The 18,421-nt window shown below is 36.7% G+C and overlaps 1 protein-coding gene across 1 annotated transcript in view; it reads right to left on the bottom strand.

Annotated features, from left to right (window-relative positions):
- Positions 1-11,787, bottom strand: part of LOC111062756 (Ca(2+)/calmodulin-responsive adenylate cyclase) — a 69,709-nt gene extending 57,922 nt beyond the window's left edge. Inside the window, 9 exon segments of the mRNA XM_039441053.1 lie at positions 37-144; positions 1,542-1,757; positions 4,357-4,469; positions 4,472-4,500; positions 6,312-6,470; positions 8,125-8,252; positions 9,631-9,861; positions 10,436-10,585; positions 11,143-11,787. Of these exon segments, the coding sequence (XP_039296987.1) occupies positions 37-144; positions 1,542-1,757; positions 4,357-4,469; positions 4,472-4,500; positions 6,312-6,470; positions 8,125-8,252; positions 9,631-9,861; positions 10,436-10,585; positions 11,143-11,787 (1,779 nt within the window).
- Positions 11,788-18,421: the final 6,634 nt, after the last annotated feature.

Here is an 18,421-nt window from a genome sequence, read left to right as displayed (position 1 = left end):
GGTGAAAATTTTGAAAATTCAAAATTTCAAATTTACTTTGTTGGAGCGATTCTCGTGATGGTGGGAGGGGAGCGTGGCACCGCCACCCCCAAAATGGCGGACACTCCCCCCTCCGCCGCACCGACCTCCTGGCAGGTCCAGAACCTAATTCAAAAATGTCATATTTTCAAAAACAATTCACTACTGTAGAGCTCAACTATTCTTGCAAGTAAAACCATCAAGATCTAAAAATTATTAATCTATTTTACTATATAATAAGAATGCAAGAGGTTAAGACTGACATGGAGAGACTTGGAGCGATAGAGATGCTGAGGAGCGAACTACGTGGAGACAGTTTTTTGGTGTCAACTTAGATATAGATGGCCCTGGGAGTAAGTAAGTATAGGAATGTAAAATAATTTGTTTGCTTATAGACTTACGGGATAAGAAATTCTAGAATGCCGACAAATTTTGCATTTCTTTTCATAACATGTTAATATTTATGTTCCGCATTTCGACGAAACGCGGCAATAGATTATCATGAAATTTGACAGGTATGTTCCTTTTTAAATTGCGCGTCAACGTATATACAAGGTTTTTGGAAATTTTGCATTTCAAGGATAATATAAAAGGAAAAAGGAGCCTCCTTCATACGCCAATATTACCATGAAAATCAGACTATAGAATTATTCATCATAAATCAGCTGCCGAGTGGATTATTAATTGCATGCGAATTAATATCTCAATGTAACTTGGTAAAAAATCTTTGTATTGCATGTCGACGTATATACAAGGTTTTTGGAAAATTTTACATTTTAAGGATAATAAAAGGAAAATGAGTCTCCTTCGAACGCCAATATTACTGTGAAAATCAGACTATAGAATTACTGTTCATAAATCAGCTGTCGAGTGGATTATAAATTGCATACAATGACGCATGCAATTAATATCCAGGGGGCCGTTTGCACAGTCAAGCTTAAACTCGATTTAATCAGCTGGTGGCTTAAACTCAAAATGTAACAAATTATATCAAACTAGACTTGACACGGATTTAATCCAGTTTAAAATAAAATTTAGTTTAAACTGTCACTGTGTAAACGGCCCTGAATGTAACTTGGTAAAAAATCAGCTGTTGTGTGGACTATCAATTGCATGCAACGACACATGCAATTAATAACTGAAAGTAACATAGTATCGACCATCTCGACCTTCCTCTGCTTTGAACTCGGGCTGACCTGTTGCCAGTATGTCTTGAAGGAGATTAGCTTTTGATGTTAGCACTTTTGATACACCAACCCCAACAGCCATTAGCCGTTTTCACACCGATATCTCGCCGACATGACAAGACAGTTTACTCTGATTATGGACGAGAGGAGGTTGTGATTTATAACTGCGCGAGATCTACTGTTCCCAGAACTTCTAGTTGATAATATTTAATAGTTAATAGTTGTGTGGTCGACACGACAGGACAGAATTTACTCTGATGGACAGAGAGGGTTGTGGTTTATAACTACGCGAGGTCTACTGTTCAAAGAAACTTGCTGATAATAGTTGTGAGTTACCTTTCTAGCAGCGCCCAGGTGATGTTGCGAGTTATGCAGATGATGCAGTGTCGAAGTGGGATGCTGAGACGCCGACGTGATGTCGGAGAAGGGCACCTCGACCGAGTACTTAATGCTATGCAGGAGTTGGACGACAACCGAGGACACATTCTTGAACGACAACTTACGTCTCTGCTGCTGTAGGGCTGAGGCGTGAGAGCCGAGGGCCGAACGTACCTAAGGAGTAGAACAGACAATCCATCAACCAATCAATAAATCAATCAATAAATCAATGATTCAATGATTTATTTCAGCCAAAAATACATCAAGTACATTAGGCTAGGTGTAGGTCATATTACAGATGAGTCATATTATTAAAATAACATTTTATATATTATCAACTTAAATATTATTATCACACAATCAATCAATCAGCCAACCTCTCTATTCAATGCATACAAAGTATTGAATTAAAATTAAAAGCTTTCTCATGTCTGGCATTAGATTTTTCAATAGGCTATAATGAGGTCCACGTTATAATGGCAGTGTTTGGTTAGCAATGGTATTGCTATCCTTGTCTTTTATTCAACAACGCAGACAACGCTATCTCTTTCTAGCTTTGACCTGTTGCCAGATCGGCTTTTAACAATGTAGAATTAATAATTGTCTAACAAAATATTTCATCTTAATTATGAAATAACTGAAAAATATAATTTCTTGCTTAAAAAATATAACTGATTATTTTAAACGAGAATGAAAAGTTAATATTACATCAATAAACCTGTATTAGCTAGCGTCTATAGAAGGCATTGACAAGACAGAGGATAGGCACGTTGATCTGCTATCTTTCTCCACTGCCATTATAACGTGGACTTCACTATATATTTGTTGTAGCAAGGTCTATAAATACAGGTATTGACACTCGTGTTCTTTATGGAGCGGCCATTTTATGGGTCTTTAGGGCGGTACATTTGAAAATTCAAGAATGCCGACAAATTTTGCATTTCTCTTTATGTTTATATTTATGTTCCGCATTTCGGCGAAACGCGGCAATAGATTATCATGAAATTTGACAGGTATGCTCCTTTCTAAATTGCATGTCGACGTATATACAAGGTTTTTGGAAATTTTGCATTCTAAGGATAATAAAAGGAAAAGGAGTCTCCTTCGAACGCCAATATTACCATGAAAATCAGACTATAGAATTATTCATCATAAATCAGCTGCCGAGTGGATTATTAATTGCATGCGATGACGCATGAAATTAATATCTCAATGTAACTTGGTAAAAAATCTTTGAATTGCATGTCGACGTATATACAAGGTTTTTGGAAAATTTTACATTTTAAGGATAATAAAAGGAAAATGAGTCTCCTTCGAACACCAATATTACCGTGAAAATCAGACTATAGAATTACTCATCATAAATCAGCTGTCGAGTGGATTATAAATTGCATACAATGACGCATGCAATTAATATCCAAGGGCCGTTTGCACAGTCAAAGCTTAAACTCGATTTAATCAGCTGGTGGCTTAAACTCAAAATGTAACAAATTATAACAAACTAGACTTGATACGGATTTAATCCAGTTTAAAATAAAATTTAGTTTGAACTGTCACTGTGTAGACGGCCCTTAATGTAACTTGGTAAAAAATCAGCTGTTGTGTGGACTATCAATTGCATGCAACGACACATGCAATTAATAACTGAAAGTAACATAGTATTTTCCATCTCGACCTTCCTCTGCTTTGAACTCGGGTTGACCTGTTGCCAGTATGTCTTGAAGGAGATTATAGCTTTTGATGTTAGCATTTTTGATACACCAACCCCAACAGCCATTAGCCGTTTTCACACCGATATCTCGCCGACACGACAAGCCAGTTTACTCTGATTATGGACGACAGAGGAGGTTGTGATTTATAACTGCGCGAGGTCTACTGTCCCAGAACTTCTAGTTGATAATATTTAATAGTTAATAAATGTGTGGTCGACACGACAGGACAGAATTTACTCTGATGGACAGAGAGGGTTGTGGTTTATAACTACGCGAGGTCTACTGTTCACAGAACTACTAGTTAATAATAGTTGTGAAGTTACCTTTCTAGCAGCGCCCAGGTGATGTTGCGAGTTATGCAGATGATGCAGTGTCGAAGTGGGATGCTGAGACGCCGACGTGATGTCGGAGAAGGGCACCTCGACCGAGTACTTGATGCTATGCAGGAGTTGGACGACAACCGAGGACACATTCTTGAACGACAACTTCCGTCTCTGCTGCTGTAGGGCTGAGGCGTGAGAGCCGAGGGCCGAACGTACCTAAGGAGTAGAACAGACAATCAATCAACCAATCAATCAATCAATAAATCAATAATTCAATCAATAAACTTCCCGTGAACCAAATCAGAGAAGACAATTTCAAAAAGATGGATCTACTGGAAGTAATCAGGATTGAAAATAACCCGGTTTTTTAGCAACTGGCACTAAGTACATAGTGAATGATTACAAAAGTTCAACAGCTGAGTCATAATTTTGACACAGTCCCACACACATCAACTCGCTCACTCACTTCCATCACCAACAGACGACGAAATAATTATTATTATCAGCTGTTTTTCCAAGGATGAATAATAATTATCCTGGAGTTTGGAGTTTTCCCAGGGATGAGACAGAGTGCAATCGAATCTTTATATTATAAACCTACTATGTTCTGAATTTCGTGAGAATCGTTAGAGCCGTTTTTGAGATCCTGTGAAATACAAACATATAAACATCTAAACATATGAACATATAAACAGAAGTTGCTCGTTTAATAGTATAGGATAGTAATAGTATAATAACCTTTCGCCTCCTGGCCGGCGGGATGATAAAGTAGGTCTGTATGGCGTTGTCCCTCAGGTACTGGTTACGAGTGCTGCCATGCCCCGACTCCACCTCGTATTCTCCACCCAACAGTCCAGCGTTGCCTGCGTTATGTGCACCCGTCTACAACAAACATTCAAACAACAATTTTTTTACCTCCACCTACTGTCTAAAGTACTTACTTTACTCCCTGAAACATAATACTAAAGTGTCACTTTTTCGCTCTCGGTAGTAAAAAACAGAAAAACTCCCTAGGGAGGAAAAGTGACTCCATTTAAATAACATGGGAAGCATCTCTATTTCAAAAACTCACATTGTAATAGGTTAGAAGGTCTAAGCTCAGATGAGAAAGCGTAATAGAGGTGTCAGTCATTGAGTCAACTGAATTCAATGCCACAACAAGAAATTTGATCAACTCATGAAATATATGTTTCTATGATATTATGTTCTTAATATTAGTAGACGATAAAAATTCTTACAATTTTTAAAATATTTTATTCTATTCAAAATACCAGCCAACAAATATTTTTGATCTGCAAACTGCAATTCAAATCTGAAACGCGTGATCTGGAGTCAGCCATTTTTGGTAGCCGCTCAGCTGATATAATTGTTACAACTTTTGTCGATAGATAGCGCAATCAGCCGACCGGTTTTTAGGTTTTAGATTGTAGGTTATGTTGTTAGGAAACATTGTCACCAATACGTAAGTTATTAAAATGATCTTATTTGCAGTTTCTATAAAAAAATGTAGATGGAGGAAAAATGTTGTGTACATCACGAGCGAAAAATACTTTTTCTCCCTCAGGAAATTTGTTGCCCTCGGCTTCACCTCGGGCTTCAAACTTTTTCCCACAGGGAGAAAAAGTCGTACTTTTCACTCTAGATATACAAATAACAACTATTAATATGATACAAATAGATAAAATATATCCTGAGAAGATTAATAGAATAGAATAGAATATTTATTTCGCCAAAATACAAGATGCATAAGACAAATGTGAATTATAATAAATCTTTCTCACATCCAGCAACATTCAAACAACAAATTGGTTCAATATGATACCATAGATAAAAGCATAGAGAAACAATAGCATAAGTAGATATCCCATGGTATAGGGCGTTTATGTCGCAACTGTTATCTCAAGCCGATTACTGTTGATTATTGTCGAATTTTACTGTTTTGTTGGGGTGAGAGTGTATGAACGGCACAATATGAGAGACTACCAGCGTCATAAAGCTTCACGGGAATGAATTACATGAACTACGTGGACTGAGATAACAGTAAAAGTTGTGACATAAACGCCCTATACCATGGGATATCTACTTATGCTATTGTTTCTCTATAGAGGAAAGATAGTATACCATGGGTATAGGTCGTTTATGTTCCAAATTTCTTCTCCGATTACTGTCGACTACTGTCTATGATTAGTGTGTTGTTGGGAGTGTAAGAGTGTGAGAAGGGCACAGTATGAGAGACTACCAGCGTCACATAGCTTCACCATAAACAACTACTAGGACTATCGGCTTCAGTTAACACTCACATTTGCAACATAGACATCCTATACACTGTCTATTATTAGTGTGTTGTTGGGAGTGTAAGAGTGTAAGAAGGGCACAGTATGAGAGACTACCAGCGTCACATAGCTTCACCAAAAACAACTACTAGGACTATCGGCTTCAGTTAACACTCACATTTGCAACATAGACATCCTATACACTGTCTATTATTAGTGTGTTGTTGGGAGTGTGAGAGTGTAAGAAGGGTACAGTAAGAGAGACTACCAGCGTCACATAGCTTCACCAAAAACAACTAGGACTATCGGCTTCAGTTAACACTCACATTTGCAACATAACGGTCCTTTACCATGGCATATCACCTACACATGATACAGTACAACCACACCTGATACAGTATCAATTTGATTTCGACTTACCCAGGCTCGCCTCCGGCCTCCATGTTGTTGGCCAGTGTGACGTCATTGCTCCACACGTCATACTGCCACTTGCGCAGGCCCAACACGCCACACAACACTCGACCAGAGTGGATGCCGACCCGCATGTTCAGTTGCACATCTGTTGCCTCCACCACACAACTGTAATCCAACACAATTTGAACAAAAATTAGATTAGAGTTCCTTAGTTCCTTATCCTATCATATTAAGCGAGCAATTTCTGTTTATATGTTTTTAATATCGGGGCACCGAGCTTCGCTCGTTATTTTTATTTATTGATAAACAGAACACAATTCTCTAAAATGATCGTGTTTATATTTCACAGTTTTATACGTCATCTTATAAATTTCGGGAATGCGATATTTTGATTTTTCACATACTCACTCGCTCACCAACTTTTTTACTATCCACAAACGACAAAAGTCTCAGCTGATTCAGACAAGGATGAATTATACTTTTAGGGCCGGTTTCCGAGCTCGGAATTCAGCTAAGTCCTAGACTTTAAACAGCTGGAGTCAGAAAATTGGCTTTCCAAAACGGGGCGTAGTCGCAGTCATTGTCATAGTCACGTTTGAATTAAATTTCGAAAAACGAGAAAATTGAACACAAAATAAAATAAAGAGAAAATAGTGTAAAGTTTCAGCTATTTTGAATTATTTAGGAATGTCTAATTTCGTTAAGGAAAACGTTTCCAATTATAGAAATGATAAAATAAAAACTATACGACTACTGTTATAGAAGCTGAGACTACGCCCCGTTTTGGAAAGCCAATTTTCTGACTCCAGCTGTTTAAAGTCTAGGACTTAGCTAAATCCCGAGCTCGGAAACCGGCCCTAAATGACAGTATTGCTAATTTTATTCAACCAATTTTACAAAGGAAGGAAACTTCAAACTTTATAATTATGAGTTCTACAAACATGGGATATTATCTTATGCTATCTTTTCTCTGTGGTATCACCATGAATGATACAGTAGCACCACAAAATGATACAATATCAACACAATATGATACAGTCATATAAACTTGATACACAACACCATAATTTGATACAAAACTTCCACACTTTGATTGAATTATACAAATTCTGGGATATTATCTGATGCTATCTTTTCTCTGTGGTATCACCGTAAATGATACAGTATCAAACCAATATGATACCGTATCAACACAATATGATACAGTATCATCTCAACTAGATACACAACAGCATAATTTGATACAAAACTTCCAAACTTTGATTGAATTCTACAAATATTGGGATATTATCTTATGCTATCTTTTCTCTATGGTATCACCATAAATGATACAGTATCAAACCAATATGATACCGTATCACCACAACATGATACAGTATCATATCAACTTGATACACAACACTATAATTTGACACAAAACTTCCAAACTTTGATTGAATTCTACAAATCTTGGGATATCATCTTATGCTATCTTTTCTCTATGGTATCACCATAAATTATACAGTATCAACACAATATGATACAGTATCATCTCAACTTGATACACAACACCATAATTTGACACAAAACTTCCAAACTTTGAATGAATTCTACAAAGCTTGGGATATCATCTTATGCTATCTTTTCTCTATGGTATCACCGTAAATGATACAGTATCAACACACAATATGATACCGTATCAACACAATATGATACAGTATCATATCAACTTGATACACAACACCATAATTTGATACAAAACTTCCAAACTTTGAATGAATTCTACAAAACTTGAGATATCTTCTTATGCTATATTTTCTGTATGATGAAGAGCACTCACGCTATGGCATCGATCATATCCAAGCCCATTTCAACACAGCAGTGCGCATGATCAGAACGAGGCTCCGGTAGACCTGACACACAGTAGTAGCAGTCGCCCAGGATCTTTATGCGGAGACACCGGTTATCCTGCAACCACAATTAAATTAATCAACATTAAGTCATCAATTAAATTAATGCTAATTCACATAAAAAACCACTCCATTTATAGACGACTATATAGTGAGGTCCACGTTATAATGGCAGTGGATAAAGATAGAAGAATAGCGATGCCGATTCTCTGCATTAATTAATCATATTTCTACACTGTCAAAAACATGATTGGCATCGTTGTGGACCTAGAAAAGGATAGTACCACCGGCTTTGTCGAATGATAGACAAGGATAGCAAAACCAAAGTTGATCAAATACTGTCATTATAACGTGGACCTCACTATATAGTGTTATAAAGACCTCACTATAGTGAGGTCCACGTTATAAAGGCAGGGTATTGCTATCCTCTATCATTCAACAAAGCCGTTAGAGCTATCTCTTTCTCACTTTGCTCTGTTGCCAGATCGTCCTTTAACAATGTAGAATTAATAATTGATTAACAAAATATTTAATCTCAATTATGGAAATTCATTATGAAATTATTGAAAAATATAATATCTTGCTTAATAAAGTATAATTGAATATTTAAACTAGTAGCTCTGTGAACAGTAGACCTCACACAGTATTCTCATCCACAAGTACCTGATTGAAACTATAGACCTTATGGAAATACAGCAATAGACTGGCTTCTCCACACATCTGTGTAATCACTTGTCAGCTGATTTATGATGAATAATTCTATAGTCTGATTTTTACCAAAATGATACAGTGTCATCTCAACTTGATACACAATACCATAATTTATTTGATATAAGGCTCAACTCACACGACTTACGCGACTCAGGTGGAGAAGAGACTGGACTCTAGTGGAGAGCATGTGTTTCCAAATGGTGACGTCGCGGAGACTAGAATCGACTGGTCTGAGTGTCACCATTTGGAAACACATGCTCTCCACTGGAGTCCAGTCTCTTCTCCACCTGAATCGCGTAAGTCGTGTGAGTTGAGCCCAACACTTCCTAACTTTGAGTGCCGGTTGCACAACACCCGGTTAAATTTTAACCGTGATTAATTCCACGAGAACCAATTAGAGAAGCTGTCATTTCAAAAACGCCTTTTCTGATTGGTTCTCGTGAAATTAATCACGGTTAAAATTTGACCGGCTGTAGTGCAACCGGGCCTGAAAGAATTCTACTAGCTATAGCATAATATTATATCTTCTCTATGGTCAAGTCTACTCACACTAGCCAGCTGATCGAAGCGGCCGAATAGTTCTTTCAAGAGCCGCACCAGCTCCTGAGCGCTGCACTGCGACGCCAGCACAACACAATATGATACAGTATCAACACAATATGATACAGTATCTACACAATATGATACAGTATCATCTCAACTTGATACACTAGCAAAATACTCACACTAGCCAGCTGATCGAAGCGGCCGAATAGTTCGTTCAAAAGCCGCACCAACTCCTGAGCGCTGCACTGCGACGCCAGCACCGTGAAGCCGACAATGTCTGCAAAAAGGATACTGACATTCTCGTGCCGCTGGATGTAGATCTTGTGAAACTGGCCCTCCACCGGCGATATTATGTCGGCCTTCATCTCCATGGCCACGTGTTGTGGCAGCACTGATAGCAGCAGGCGTTCCTGTAATGCCAACATAACACACTGTAAAAAACAATGCTCAGCTATTCGATAATTTTTTATTACTGCTATAAATTTTCTGTCAATGTGTGAACACTCCCATAAGAACCAATGCTATTCATTTTCTGCTAATGTGTGAAAACTCCCATAAGAAACAATGCTATTCATTTTCTGCCGATGTGTGAACACTCCTATAAGAACCAATGCTATTCATTTTCTGTCAATGTGTGAACACTCCCCTAAGAAACAATGCTATTCATTTTCTGTCAATGTGTGAACACTCCCCTAAGAAACAATGCTATTCATTTTCTGCCAATGTGTGAACACTCCCCTAAGAAACAATGCTATTCATTTTCTGCCAATGTGTGAACACTCCCATAAGAACCAATGCTATTCATTTTCTGCCAATCTGTGAATACTCCCACAAGAACCAATGCTATTCATTTTCTGTCAATGTGTGAACACTCCCATAAGAAGCAATGCTATTCATTTTCTGTCAATGTGTGAACACTCCCATAAGAAACAATCTTATCATTTTTGTAGAAAAGAATAAATTGGGAAGCCGGGTTTCACTCACCAACTTCTCATTCTCGTCCTCCATTTCCAGCCGAGCTGCAATACAGTTTCGTGTATCCAAGAAAGCGCGTCTCTGCGCATGCTCCAACAGAGAATGCAACAGAAGTCCCACCACGTTGATACACACAAACACCAGTACGTTGCCAGTTATCTGCAACGGAATGAATCAAAATGATACACAAACACCAGTATGTTGCCAGTTATTTGCAACGTAATGACAAATATTGATACAGAACAGCTATTTATGCAACAGAAGTCCCACTACATTGATACATATAAACACCAATAGGGTGTCATACACAAACACCAGGGCTACTTGTAATATAAATAGAAATAAAAATAAAAATCTCAGTTTCCTGAGATTTTCATATTTATTTCTATTTACAAAGACCAGGTTATCTGCAACAAAGAACAAATAATAATGATACATTTTATAATATGATCATTTGTTTGAAACCAGTTTCTTGAAATTCAAATTGACTATTCTGTTTTGATAGATAGTGAGCTGCAAAACCTTCACTCCTAGTTCAGTTATTCCAAGTCCAAATTGGGATCAGTAGATGATCATAGTTCCCAGCTTTAAGGATTGTTCCCCATCTATGATTTGCTTATGACATCAATTTGTTAGCCTGATCCAATCAGGAAGTTAGATATACAAAAGAAAAATCTGATCTAGTGGATTAGATGAAATCATAAACAACTACTAACCTGCCTACTCAGCAAATGCCCGAAATAAACCGCATCCACACTCAGCGATGTCAACAGATGTAACAATGGCAGACCCAGTCCAAAACAGGCCGCCACACAAGTCCTCAGTGGCATCATGGCATATGCCAGAAACACCACAAACACAATATGCCACACTCCTTCAGCTGGCACACGTCGCACCTCTGAAACCAGGCTCACACTGCTCCGCTGTTGCACATTTGGTCCACCTGGGGCCGGATTGTTGATAAAAGTTCCCCCTCCACTACCGGCTGCAATTGGCAGCGCCACAGCACAGAAAGTCAGACAGAAAAACAGCACCGCATAGCACACCCATAGGAGGTAGGCATCTTGCATGAGCCTGGTATTCAGGAACACCAGGAGCAGTATGAACAGTACACAGTGCAACAGGTGGTAGATGTTCTGTGCAGTCACTGTTTGAGCATAGGCAAACGACAGGTTGGCCAACACACCGGTGAGCAGAGCAAAAAGTCCCACTGCTGATGCAACTGATGTGTGTTGCAGTTTAAACATGTAGCGGCGGTAGAGTGCTTCCAGCTCGTCGTTTTCGAAACGACGGCGCTCTAGCAGGCGTTGCCAGATCACCAGGCGGCCACGTGGTCGCATTGCTTTCACACTGTGATCCATGATGGGTTGGGTTAGGTGCAGCACCACATTTCCAAGTTATCACCACACTTCTGATGGATTCACCACACTTTTCATATGGAGGCTAAACCCATGTGATGTCCATTGCTCGTTAGTGTATCAGCACATCTTAGAGGTTATGTTTGTTGTCCAGAAACAATGATGATCCATTGTAATAATGCTCATTTTCATGTTGGTGTGACTTTCAAAACTGGAACACTACATGGACAGTCAGGAGTACATTTTGTTCACAGTGAAGTGCATTCTAATGTGGGTTGGTTTCACGGTGGCACAGTTCTAAAGTTGATTTACTCGGGAAATAATTCATATCACACTGAAATAGTTTCCATTAGCCTGTCCTAAACTTATTTATCTCTGTATTTTCAAGTGATGGTCACCAATTTCATCTCAGATTATAATCATTCAATTCAGACTCAATTCTTGTGGGTTCCAATTCAGGAATATTACTTCTCTAGTCAGTATCTTCTTCAATTCCCAAATGAAATTGTTGTAATGCACCTGGTTAATTAGTTAAGACACTGATTCTGATTCCAACATGTGTTCCATCAATAATTTAATTTGTTTGCAATTTCAAAACATTTCTCCTCAACCTTGTACCACCTCTCTAGTGAGCTTATTCTTCCTCTATTGCTTCAATAGTGAGTGAGCTAATTATTCCTCAACAATCTCCCCTTTGATGATGTCACTTATGATGATCACCAGTGCTGCCAACTGCACCAACTGATGCAGTGTGTCAGCTCATGTCCACCAACTGAAACAAACAAAAATAAAAAACCATGATACACAAGAACACCAGTAGTTGCCAGTTATCTGCACTGAATAAATCAAAATGATACACAACACCACTATGTTCCAAGTTACCCACAACAAAATGAATCAAAATGATACAAAACACCAATATGTTGCAAGTTACCTGCAACAGAATGAATCAAAATGATACAAAACACCAATATGTTGCAAGTTACCTGCAACAGAATGAATCAAAATGATACACAACACCACTACGTTCCAAGTTACCCACAACAAAATGAATCAAAATTATACAAAACATCAATATGTTGCAAGTTACCTGCAACAGAATGAATCAAAATGATACACAACACCACTATGTTCCAAGTTACCCACAACAAAATGAATCAAAATGATACAAAACACCAATATGTTGCAAGTTACCTGCAACAGAATGAATCAAAATGATACACAACACCACTATGTTCCAAGTTACCCACAACAAAATGAATCAAAATGATACAAAACACCAATATGTTGCAAGTTACCTGCAACAGAATGAATCAAAATGATACACAACACCACTATGTTCCAAGTTACCCACAACAAAATGAATCAAAATGATACAAAACACCAATATGTTGCAAGTTACCTGCAACAGAATGAATCAAAATGATACACAACACCACTATGTTCCAAGTTACCCACAACAAAATGAATCAAAATGATACACAACACCACTATGTTCCAAGTTACCCACAACAAAATGAATCAAAATTATACAAAACATCAATATGTTGCAAGTTACCTGCAACAGAATGAATCAAAATGATACACAACACCACTACGTTCCAAGTTACCCACAACAAAATGATACAAAACACCAATATGTTGCAAGTTACCTGCAACAGAATGAATCAAAATTATACACAACACCATAATTTGATACAAAACTGTATGAATTCTACAAACAGTGGGATATCTTATTATGCTATCTTTTTTTCTATGGTATTACCATAAATGAAACAGTATCACCACACATGATTCAGTATCACCACTAAATGATACATTATCACCACACATGATACTGTATCACCACTGAATGATACAGTATCGCCACACATGATACAGTATCAACACACATGATATTCACATAAAGAATACTGACAGACTGGGAGAACGATGCATTATATATATTTATATACTGTCAGGATTAATTGAATGGAGAGTATTGGTGTTATATCTATAGTGAGGTCCACGTTATAATGGCAGCATTTGATTAACACTGGTTTTGCTATCCTTGTCTATCATTCCACAAAGCAGATAGCGCTATCCTTTTCCAGCTAACGTTGCCATATCGTTTTATAAAAATTCATATATATAATTAATTAACAAAATATCAAATCTCAATCATAATGAACATGTATTATTAAATCATTGAAAAATATTTTTTCCGACGAATAAACAATAATTGATCATTTTAAACAAGAATGAACAATTAATATTTCTTCAGAAATACCGGTATCAGCTATCCTCTATAAAAGGCAGAGAATCGGCAACGCCATTCTATCTTTCTACACTGTCATTATAACGTGGACCTCACCATAGATGAGAGACACTGCCAGTTTACAGTGATTCTTCTGTCCGCTGACACGAATCTAATCGAATCGCACACATGGCTGATCGGTCAAAGCACAAGTCGATCAATCGCCAAGACACCTCCCCTAGCATGGCTAATCACCCCACTGTAATGCAGCGTCTATTCTTGGATGCTAATCGATCATATATGCTGCTGTCACCCCCATAATATGACAGGTAATGTGCTTGCTGGATGTAAGACCATATAGAAAAGATAGCATAAGAAGATATCCCATGGTATAGGTCGTTTTGTACAAAATTCCTTCTCTGAATACTGTCTAAGACCGAGCGAAGTGAGGTCTAAGATTCAAGTCGACGGTTTGGCATTTCTCTTAATGTTTAAATGTTTATATGTTGCGCATTTACGGCGAAACGCAGTAATAGATTTTTATGAAATTTGACAGGTATGTTCCTTTTTAAATTGCGCGTCAACGTATATACAAGGTTTTTGGAAATTTTGCATTTCAAGGAAAAAAGAGCCTCCTTCTTAAGCCAATATTAGAGTAAAAATCAGACCATAGAATTATTCATCATATATATCAGCTATTTAGTGGACTATAATACTACCCGTTCAAAAGCATCGAACATCTTTAAAATGTATCTTTCCATCAACGTTGTAGACAGTTGCAGCCAGACCTGATAACAGCGCTCACACTCACATTCCGGGATGACACGTCACGGTACGATAGGACAGAAAGCTCTATGTTTATTTAGGATTTTTTCTAGACATTTTAAATTGATATATTATGTATTATTTTTTGAGAAAACATAACAACAGGCCAATGTAACTTACTGAGCGCAAGGTCTACTGTTCACATAGCTACTAGAAAAAGTGTGTTGTTGTGAGTGTAAGAAGGGCACAGTATGAGAGACTACCAGCGTCACATAGCTTCACCAAAAACAACTACTAGGACTATCGGCTTCAGTTAACACTCACATTTGCAAAATAAACGCCCTATACCATGGCATACCACATACAGTATCAACCCAATATGATACAGTATCATCCCAACTTGATACACAACACCATAATTTGATAAAAAACTTCCAAACTTTGAATGAGTTCTACAATCCATGTCATATCTTCTTATGCTATCTTTTCTCTATGCTTAAATGCAAGTGATATCCCCTCCCCAAAGTGGACCTTTATCAGTTGAGAATGTGCCGATTTTTGAAGACACTACACAATATTATATTTTCCCCAATTCAATGCTCATTTCATCCAAAATATAGGGGCACTAAGCTTCGCTCGTTATTTTTATTTATTGATAAACAGAACACAATTCTCTAAAATGATCGTGTTTATATTTCACAGCTGGCTATACGACAGCTTATGAATTTCGGGGATGCGATATTTTGATTTTTCACACACTCACTTTTTTACTATCCACAGCTGTTTCAGCCAAGGATAAATTATCCTTTTAATGTCGTTCAGTGAGTTTTCTCAAGGATGAGACCTAGTGCAATCGAATCTTTATATCATAAACCTACTATGTTCCAAATTTCGTGAAAATCGTTAGAGCCGTTTTCGAGATCCGTTAAACATAAATAACCAGGTATAAAAATAGCCTGATATAAAAATAATCAGATATAAAAATAACCAGATATATAAATACAGAAATTGCTCGCTTGATATAATAGGATATTAACTAATTATAATATTCTCCAGTACATTTAAATAATAACTGTATTGTCGAGTATTGTGAATTAAATTAGTGTATAAGCCGGCATATGTTATACTATACTAGTTTTGAAATCTAGTTCTAGTCTAATGAAGTATTCGTTTAGATTTTAAAGAATACAATCTTCGAATAAGTGTCAACAATTTCCGTCACTAATATTACCAAAAAATACTGTGACAATATCCAAACCAAGCGAAAACTAAACATCTTTTTAACCGGCCGTTAAATCTAATCTAATCAAGTATTTTAAATCTAAACGAATCCAATCTTCAAATGAATGTTAACAATTTCCGACACTAATATTACCAGAAAATAATGTGACAATATCCAAACCAACCGAAAAATAAACGTCTTTTTAACCGGCCGTTTAGAAAGTCATTATTTATAATAGTCTAATAATTAGCCGTCGGTTAAATGACTCCTAAAACTATCGTTCAACTATGGAGACATTCACTTTAAACTATCAGTTTAGCTTATTATAAATAGAATAACATTAAAGCTTCCCAAAGGTGACAGTTCTACTTTGAACTACACTTAACGACATTCTAGATGCAAGCCAAGTAATATCAGAGAAATAGTACTCTACAGCAGAAAACTTTGACAAAACAAAAATATCTCACCACAACAAAACTATCATTATTCAAGTATGTCTTTTGACAGAGCAAGAGAAAGAGGTATAGATAATATAGAAAGAGGAAGAGAGAGTTAGTGAGAGAGGTAGTGAGGCATGAGGAGCTGTTTTCAGTAGTTATTGTCTGACATTAGTTATTGATTTCATTTTATGTTCTCTTCTGTGATAAAACATTTCTATCAATTCATTCAAAAATGTGTTTCAATATACGGTAACTAATTTTAAACTACAGACATTTAGTGAGTGAACACCTTAAGTGAGTGACATACACCCCTTTTGACAGAGCAAGAGAAAGAGGTATAGATAATTGACCGAGCGAAGTGAGGTCTAAGATTCAAGTCGACGGTTTGGCATTTCTATTAATGTTTTAAATGTTTGAAAGAATAAGACTTTGATATTGTCAATATCACTTAAAAGTGATATTGACAATATCAATATCATATAAAAGTGATATTGACAATATCAAAGTCTTATTCTTTCAATATGGAAAAATATCACAACATCTCATACCATACAATCAAATCATTTTAAATGTTTATATGTTGCGCATTTACGGCGAAACGCGGTAATAGATTTTCATGAAATGTGACAGGTATGTTCCTTTCTTAATTGCGCGTCGACGTATATACAAGGTTTTTGGAAATTTTGCATTTCAAGGATAATATAAAAGGAAAAAGGAGCCTCCTTCATACGCCAATATTAGAGTAAAAATCAGACTATGGAATTATTCATCATAAATCAGCTGACAAGTGATTACACAGATGCGTGGAGAAGCCAGTCTATTGCTGTATTTCCATAAGGTCTATAGTTTCAATCAGGTACGTGTGGATGAGAATACTGCATGAGGTCTACTGTTCACAGAACTACTAGTATAGAAATAAAGAGAGAGAGAGAGAGATAGTTTGAGAGAAGCCGTGAGGCGTGAGGAGAAGTAGAATGAAGGTATAGATAATATAGAAATAAACAGAGAGAGAGAGAAAGAGAGAGAGAGAGATTGATTGAGTACTTCATTTATGTAGATTACGATATTATACTGGCTTATAAACGTATATACAGTAGCTTACAATACAGTAACATTACAGATGAATGTACATAATATAAACCAAGAGAATAATTATTGAACTGCATATATGATATGAAAAATCAATTTGGACAAACTATAGATAATATTGTAATGCATGTACATAAATTGGCGGAGCTTTGGACATATCAATGTCCATTCTTCGGAAACAATATTCAAAACCTTCTTCCCAATAACTCTCTACCAAAGAGAGACAGAGAGAAGCCGTGAGAAGTGAGAAGGAGGAGGGAGAGGAGGAGTAGGAGAAGAAGTGGAAAAGAAAATAGTCAAACGAAATTTGGCGCGGTTGAGTTAAACCAGAGTTCCGTACAAGAAGTGGGGAGAAGCATGCAGAGGAGGAGAAAAAGTGGAAGAAGAAGAAAAAACAAGAAGAAGAAGAAGAAGAAGAAGAAGAAGAAGAAGAAGAAGAAGAAGAAGAAGAAAAAGAAGAAGAAGAAGAAGAAGAAGTGATAGTAAAAGTATATATGAAGGAAGGGAGGGAGAAAGATATAAATAAAAATACCAGAAAAATGTTTGAGAAGAATAATTATTTTATATATTATTTTATCAACAATGTCATTACATTAGTGTCATTTGCATTGTAAATAAAATAAATAAAAAATAATCTCAAACCTCTTTTAAATAAATAATATTTACAAATTAATATGAAGACAATGCGAAAAATGAAAATTATATTAAATTGTAAACTGATAATAGAGTGGCTTCTGATTGACGGTTACAGCAATAATTTATTGTCTCCTCAACTCAATAAATTTGGCAAATTATGAACTGGTTGATATTATGCATGAAATGCGCATTGAATTGGGATAATAATATAATAGGCCTATTATGTTGTATCTACACTAATCGGCCCAC

This window comes from Nilaparvata lugens, chromosome 14 (assembly GCF_014356525.2).
Source record: "Nilaparvata lugens isolate BPH chromosome 14, ASM1435652v1, whole genome shotgun sequence".
NCBI lineage: Eukaryota > Metazoa > Arthropoda > Insecta > Hemiptera > Delphacidae > Nilaparvata > Nilaparvata lugens.
Note: the sequence above shows the minus strand (reverse complement) of the source record. Positions and strands in the feature narration are given on the sequence as shown.